The 8,271-nt window shown below is 48.2% G+C and overlaps 1 protein-coding gene across 1 annotated transcript in view; it reads right to left on the minus strand.

Moving 5' to 3' along the window:
- Nucleotides 1-801, minus strand: part of PIAS1 (protein inhibitor of activated STAT 1) — an 81,264-nt gene extending 80,463 nt beyond the window's left edge. The window contains exon 1 of the mRNA XM_055002521.1: nt 676-801. Within this exon, the coding sequence (XP_054858496.1) occupies nt 676-801 (126 nt within the window). The remainder of the gene's footprint in view (nt 1-675) is intronic.
- Between the last annotated feature and the right edge of the window lie 7,470 nt (nt 802-8,271).

An 8,271-nucleotide genomic window follows, 5' to 3' on the forward strand; every position in this document is an offset into this window, starting at 1 on the left:
CGTTTTACTTCCCTTGCCCTTTGCACAGTTCAGGAGAACTCAAGTGTGGAAAGCTGGAGATCCTGGGAGGCAAGATGCCCCTCTGTTAGCCTGGAAGGAGGGGGAGAGAAAAGAGCCCGGCTCCACAGAAAGGGATTTAAGTTGGCACAAGCCGCCCGCTCCGTTGAGGAGGACCAACTTGCAGAGCATCCGAAAGAGCCTGAAGGCGACCCAGGAGCCGAACACCGGCTCGACCGGCGAGGGGTAAAAGGTCTCGGGGGTGGCGGGGAAGAGGTCAGGCCGAATTCCTGACAGACAACCGGGAGGGGAAAGGGGTGCTGAGGGGCAGAGCTGGGAAGGGGCTCCGTGGCTCTCGGCCCGGTGGGGCGCGGGTGGGCGGGCGGCCATTCTTCGCCACCGCAGCCCCCTCCCCCGGTTCCCCGGGCTGGGCGGCTCGGGGGAAAGCCCTCAGCGGCCAGCTCCCCCACCCCGGCTCCCGCACCTGAGGAGACTTCGCCCGGGAGGGAGAAAAGAGCGCTGCGCTACCCTCCCTTCCCCGGCCGGGCCCACCGCCCGCCGTTTCGTTCCCCTCAGCGGCCCTTCCCGCTGCCGCCGCCCGAGGGGAGGAAGAACGCGAGGGAAGAAAGAAGCCGCGCAAGGGAAGCGGGGGGGGGGGATTTGAAGCTGCGCCTTTACCTTTAGTTCCGCACTGTCCGCCATCTTGATTCGCGGGGCGCAGGCGCAGTGAACCCCGCCGGGAAGCCGCCGCCCCCCGTCCCCGCCCCGCACGTTGCGTTTGAATCCACGGCGCGCGGCCGCCATTTTGTCGGCCCCTCTTTAGGGCCGGTGGGGGGGGGGTTCGGAGGATAAGGGAGTGCCGCGTGCTAACGGTTCTTAGCTTCGTTTGTGAGCCCATCGCGGGATTCTCCTTCACATAGGACTCGTTTTGATCCCTCAGCATAGGATCTCTCTGTTTTTGTTTCTTTGTTCCGCTTTCAAAGGTTCTCTCTGTATTAATTTCTTATTATAGTGAGGATGAAAGACTCCTGAGCGTTGCCAACCCCCAGGTGGAGATCTCCTGGAATGACACCTGATCTCCAGGCTGTAGAGATCGGTTCCGTTGGAGAAAATTAAACCTCCACAGAGTTGGAATAGTGTGGTGAACATTAGGGTTGCCAGCTCCAATTTGGGAAATTCCTGGAGATCTGGGGGGTGAAACCTGGAGAAAGTGGGGTTTGGGGAGGGAAAGGACCTTGGTATGGCATAATTCCATAGAGTCTACTCTCCAAAGTAGTCATTTTCTCCAGGGGAACTGATCTCTGTGGCCTGGAGACCAGTTGTAATTCTGGGAGATCTCCAGCCACTACCCGGAGGCTGGCAACCCTATATCCCATGATGTTATTGCAGATGAGCCACTAGTTGGAAAAGGATATTTTAAAATTATTTACAACCTAATAGCTTTTCTGTAATTCTGAAGGCTTGATTTGGGATTGCATGGTCACCAAATATGGAATAATGTACCTCTCTCATTGCTACATCTCCAAGACAATGTGGAGTCAGTAGTTGATTTATATAAATATACATCAGTATATTTATATAAATATAAATCAATTATATAAATCAAATGATTTATATGCTGGCGGTATATAAAGAGAATGTTATTGTTATTACTATTCTTGATGGGATATAATACCTTCTATACATCATTTTGCACTACTTAACTGTGTTAAAAAATCCCTCCTGAATAGATCAAGATGGGTTGCAGTGTTCGTCTGTAACAGTAGAAAACAGCAAGACTCAGTAGCACTTATAAGACTAACAAAATTTGTGGTAGGGTGGTATGAGCATTCATGAGTCACAGCTCACTTCTTCAGATACCACTAGAATGTGAGTCCATCTCATATTACTCCACTCCAAGATGTAAGGACACATAGAACCTGTGGAACCCCACAAGGTATCTCCAACACTGAAGATAGCTGATCTCCCACTACAACCCTTTGAGTCCATTCCTCACACAGATTCCTAGGAAAAGCAGTGGTGAAAGTGGAATAGAATTGAAGGATTTCAGGGCAATAATTACCTATCCAGAGAGTAGAGCATGGCAGTCCACGGAGGAAGAGGGCTTCAAACGTCCAGCATTCTCAACCAGGAGAGAGTCTTAGGGTAGGTGACCCTAAGGGAGCAGGAAGCATGCACTGTTTGAATGAAGCGAGAGCCCTGATTCTTATAGGGCAAAATGTGTCACGAGGCTAGAGAGCCCCCTTAGCCATTGGAACAAAGACCATGAAGGCCATGTCCGAGGAATGACAAAAGTTTGATTACTCTTTGATTACTGCTGCCAGGGTGTGTTAAAGGAAATGCAAAATTTCTCCTGGTGTCTCACAAAGAGGCAATTTGCTAATGAATCTTCCTGGAGCTGAGTTGATGGATTGAGATGCATGTTCCCAGAGACAAATTAGCAACTTATCAGTGCTGATTGATTGCTCCTCGATCTTAGGGTGGGGATTTAATCACGGAAGGAGGGTATTGGAATGTGCTAAGTGGGTTGACTCAGCAAGACCCTTTCTTGTCACAGTCTCATGCCCACAGCTGGGGAGGCAGTAAAATTAATCACCTCCAGTCCTTGAGATTAGCATAAATATCCCATTGATGTCTTGATCTCCTGGGCAAGACTCAGCAACGCTCTGCCCAGCCAGCTTGGAATTTCCTCTTATGTAGTGGGTACAATTCAAGTGATTTTCAATAACTCTTTAACAGGAACATCACCACTCAAAGCACAAACATCAAAAAAGCAGTTATAGAACACTCAACTCCCCACCAAAAACACGCCCACAATAAAACTCAACCAATAGCAAACACCCGGTATCCAGAAACCCTATTCGCTAATAATTAGAGTGTAGAGAATCCTGATTGGCCGGCTCAACAACACAGCCAATCGGAATGCAGCTGTATGGAACCTTGCACGAAAGCCTTTTTGCTTAAAGCTCCCAGTACACTACACCCTCCCCCTTAAGTCAGGGTTGAACCCGGTGACAAATATAGTCCTTTAGATAGCAGGGTGCAGCCCGCTTCCTCTGAGAACACCGTAGTCCATTTCCCTCTGTGGTGTTGGCGCCGTGGCAAGGCTGGAACACAGTCCCGGAGAACTCCCCATAGCATTGTTTGTCTCTGGATGCGGAGTCATTGGCAGAGCTGGAACTGGCCGCACAGGAGTCCCTTCTGCGCTGGGTGCTGCCATGAGTTCTGGAGTGCTGGCTGCAGGGATGTCTCCATCTACCACTGCTCTTTCTGGCCATCTTCGTCTTAGCTGATCCAGATGGCAACGCAACTCCCAGCCGTCGGCCATGAGCACCCTATAAGACACTGGTCCAGTCGCTCTTTGCACTGATGCTGGCAACCAGGTTGGGCCATCGCCATAGTTCTGGGTGTAGACCAAATCTCCTGGTTGGAACGCTCTTCCCTCTCCTGTGGGTTGCTGTGGCTCTTCTGGTAACAGGTCCGGATGCAGTTTGTCGAGTGTGGTAGTGAGCCTTCTGTGCATCAGGAGTTCTGCTGGGCTGTGCCCTGTGGCAGAGTGGAGCATCACATGCTGCTGTAGTAAGAATGCAGTCAATCAAGCATGCCAGTCTCCCTGTGTGATCCTGCGGAAACTGTCCTTTGTTGTTCTCACCATTCACTCTGCCTGCCCATTGGTTGAAGGGTAAAATGGAGCAGACGTGATGTGCTGGATGACGTTATCAGCCAGGAACCGTTGGAACTCTGCCACTGTGAACTGGGCCCCGTTGTCAGACACAATAGTGTCTGGAAGTCCATGTGTTGCGAAGAGGCAACGGACTGCCCAAATGACAACGGCAGTGGACATTGTGGACACTGGAACAACCTCTAACCACTTGGAGAAGGAGTCCACCCTATCAGGAACACTTGTCCTTGGAATGGCCCTGTGAAATCGATGTGGAGGCAGGACCATGGCAAACGCGCTGACTCCCATGGGTGAACTGGAGCTTGGGCCAGGGCTGGACGCGACTCTTGGCATGGCTGGCAGGTACGGACCCACCCTTCAATTGCTTTGTCCATGCCAGGCCACCAGACGTAGCTGCGGGCGAGTGCCTTCATGCGCACGATGCCTGGGTGGCTGATGTGCAGTGCTTTGAGGACTAGCTGCCATCGCTTGGGCAGAATAACAACTTGGTTCCCCCACAGCAGGCAGCCCTTATGTACAGAAAGTTCATGCTGCTGGGAGCTGAATGGTTGGAACACCTCGGCCAAGCGATCCTCTAGCCAACCCCTCCACACCCAGTTGAGAACACGGGCCAAGGTATGGTCCTTGGCAGATTGCGCAGTGACATCAAAGGTGCGGATTGGTGGATGAGGCAGTTCTTCAAGCAGCAGGATGTGGTGGGCCAGTGCTGGGTCGATTGCAGTGTCTGGCAGTGGAAGGTGGCTGAGGGCATTTGCATGGCCTAAAGCCTTACCTGGGCGATGCTGTAGGTCATAGAAGTAGGCGGACAGGAACACATTCCAGCACAGCATCTGTGGCGACAGGATCTGCGGCATCTGCCGGTCTGGCACAAAGAGGCCCAACAGCAGCTTGTGATCTGTGATGATGACAAAGTTCCGGCCGTACAGGTAGTCATTGAACTTCTTGACTCCAGCGACGATGGCTATCGCCTATTTGTCAATCTGTGCGTAGTTGCGCTTTGCCGACGACAGTGTCCTGGAGAAGTGGGCAATAGGGGCCTCTCGCCCACAGGGCATCTTGTAGCTGCCTTCAAAGAAGGCATGGATTGCTATGCAGAGTCAGGAAATGATAAAACACTTCTGAATGTCATTTACCTTGAAAACTCCAGCAGTTGTTGACTCAAATTGACAGCACTTTCTCCCACCACCACCAATGGAAATGGTACATACCACCTGGTTTATACCATCTTTGAAAGTGGAATAATAGGTCTTTATTGCCCTTGAGTGTAATTATGCCTTGAATTGATATCAGTGAGATGTGTGTATGCTTTCAGGATTAATGCAGCTACGGTTACCAATCTCAAGATGGGGCCTGGAGTTCTCCGGTAATTATTAACTGATCTCCAGACTACAGGGATCAATTACCCTGGAGGAAATGGCGCCTTCAGAGTGCAGACACTATGGCAGCAGATCTCCGGTAAACTCCCTCCCCTACCCAGACACTGCCTCCAAAACTCCAAGAATTTCCTACTCTGGAGTTGGCAGCCTTAAAAGCAGCACAGTGCATAAAGCTCAGTATACCCACCATCCTTTATTGGGGCCTTTCATTAATTTATTTGTAGCCCGCCTTTAATCAGAAAACTCAAGTCAGCATATATGGGGCTGTCACTTGTGAGTGAGGGATAGTTGCTAGCTCATGTCAGGTTTTGAACCTAAGTCTCCCAAGACTAATACCCTATTTGCTAACTGAATTAAACTGTCTATGCACTGTACAGAGAAGCACAAGCCTGCACTGTATGATTATTAAACATTTGAAAGGGGATCAGCCACCGATGTGCCATGTGCTATACAGCCTTTGGAGGTTTCCCGAAGGCTCACCACTGTGTAACTTTTATTTGTATTGTTTAGGACTTCCGACATTTGATTCAGCTCTCATAGCTGTCCTTTTACTAGCAATTTAATTTGCTGCAAGTAATCAAGTTTAGATGTGCGCCACAGAAAGCTAACCTCTGAAGAACAAACCTCTGTGGAAGGCACCAAAGTGTCTGGGCCATTCCCCCCAGTCTAGTGGGCAAATCTTGAACCGGAGCAAATTCTCAACGTTCTGTTAATAGGAAGAATTGCATGGCCTGCTTGGCGATACTTTGGGTCTTAACATCTGTATTTCTTAGCTTTCTGATTTGTCCTTCACGCGATGCAAGAGACGTTGAAAGGTTTGCCATTAACGCTGCTGCTTCCCCACTGCAATTCACATAACCCACCCACCCCTCTTCTAACTGTCAGCATCCAGAGGGAACAGAAAGACCGGAATGAGTAGGAACAACAGCTGAGTCAGCAGGAGGCTTGGCAAGAGAACTTCAGTCACCACCAATGCCACCTCCGCCCCCGCTGCCCCTTGCTGCTTTCCGGAAAGAAAAGGGCCTGAGAGGGGAGAACCAAAGCTGGCTGTCAACAGCATCTCTTGTTTTAATGGTACGTCGCTATTGATCTGAATCGCAAGGCACTTTGGGAGCCATTGTGAACATATATAAAATAAATCAATAAATCCATGTGCTTACAAATAATCAATTTAAGTCAATATTACTTACTTCCAGGTAAATGCACGTAGAATCAGAAAAAGCTAGACCATCATGTACAGTATCCAGCTGTAAGGTAGTCTAGCGTACATAATGCAAACATCATTTCATAGTTACGTTTTCCCATCAAAAATCAATTGTATTCATTCGCCCACAGTGTATGTTACTGCTAGAATACGGCTCGCAGGTTCATTGTTCCATAGCCACAGGAGCTATGATTTCAACGGGCTTAGACTGGAGTAACTCTTCTTAGGGTGCACTATAAATCTATTTATTGACACATTTGTTACTGAGGATACCTCTTGATAAACACACATCCCTGGAGTTGGAGGCAAGGATGAGAAACAACAACTTCATCACAACCCTATGCATAGCATCCCCTAAAAAAAGCCGGCCTTATTGCTCTCAGCAGAAATTGCCTTGCCAAGATTTACCTTCCTTCCAAAAGGGCCCAGATCTCCCTGAAGTCCTTGTCAATCAATATACATTAACTTCAATTGTGACAGAAGGAAGGAATGTCTTTCCCTGTTGGGAAACTCTTGTAGAAGATGGGTTCCCTGGACAGAACCTGATAAATGTGGCTACTACTCAGGTATCTCCTGAGAACATCTAGACTGACCCACTAAGGGGGATTCTCTTCTAACACACTACTAGACGATTAGAGAAACAGCAAGGTGTAAATCCTGGAGAATATAGAAAACTATGTAGCAGACCATACAATCTGACACATAGGGAAAAGATTAAGAGAAATATCCCAGAGAAATGTACTGTACCGAATCAGAGGAGTTAGCCGTGTTAGTCTGTAGTAGCAAAATCAAAAAGAGTCCAGTAGCACCTTTAAGACTAACCAATTTTATTGTAGCATAAGCTTTCGAGAATCAAGTTCTCTTTATCAGATGCATCTGATGAAGAGAACTTGATTCTCGAAAGCTTATGCTACAATAAAATTGGTTAGTCTTAAAGGTGCTACTGTACTGTACCGAAGAAAGCCAAAAAAAGTCTTTATAAAAAGGAAGTTTAGAATAAAAGGGAGGGAGGAAGGGAAAAGGTACTCGTATTCAAAAGGGATAGAAAAAGGAGGCCAAACAAAATACAGGGGAAAGCATACAATATCACAGCACACACTTTCAAATAAAAGCAATAAACTTGGTCTAACTTAACTCATTACACTTTACCAAGTCTGTAGTAGAGCATGTGCAGAAACCCTTGCAGTCAGATGTCAGAAAGGTCTGTAACCTCTACCCACCATCCTGTGGTTACCAGATTCATATGAGACTTTTCTGCCTGGGCAGTTTTTACCATTTCTGGCACCGAACTGATTTGGGTTTTCTGATGACTTCCGTATGCTTACCTCCCCTTTCCGATTTTGATGCAGTGTTTTTGAGGCTTCTGTTTGATTTTTTTGCAACTACTTTTCCCCCAGTGTTTTTTCCCGAAGTGGCTTGGAGTCGGCTTTTTCAATCATGCAGAATTTTCCTTTCGGTTTATTTTTCCTCCACTCTCCGTCCTGCCCTCTTTCCTCTCCTTTGCTGGCCACCTGTCATTGATTCATTTCTCCATCCTCCTCTCAAGTCTACCCCCTCTCATTCCATCCTCCCCCCTCCTTTAGCAATATGCAGGGCTTTTTTTCTGGGAAAAAAGGTAGTAGAACTCAGTGGGTTGCCCTTGGAGAAAATGGTCACATGGCTGGTGGCCCCGCCCCCTGATCTCCAGACAGAGGTGAGTTTGGATTGCGGTGCAGAAAGCAATCTAAACTCCCCTCTGTCTGGAGATCAGGGGGCGGGGCCACCAGCCATGTGATCATTTTCAAGAGGTTCTGGAACTCCGTTCCACCGCGTTCCAGCTGATAAAAAGCCCTGGCAATATGCATCTTTTTTTGTTAAAAAAAAAAAAAGTTACAACACTCTTGATGTTGACTTACTGCACTGATAGTGCAATCCTAAGCAGAGTTACTCCAGTCTAAGCCCACTGAAGTAAATGGGCGTAGACTGGAGTAACTCTGCTTAAGATTGCACTGTGAAAGAATTATTTACTCCCC

Source organism: Eublepharis macularius, chromosome 18 (assembly GCF_028583425.1).
Source record: "Eublepharis macularius isolate TG4126 chromosome 18, MPM_Emac_v1.0, whole genome shotgun sequence".
Lineage (NCBI taxonomy): Eukaryota > Metazoa > Chordata > Lepidosauria > Squamata > Eublepharidae > Eublepharis > Eublepharis macularius.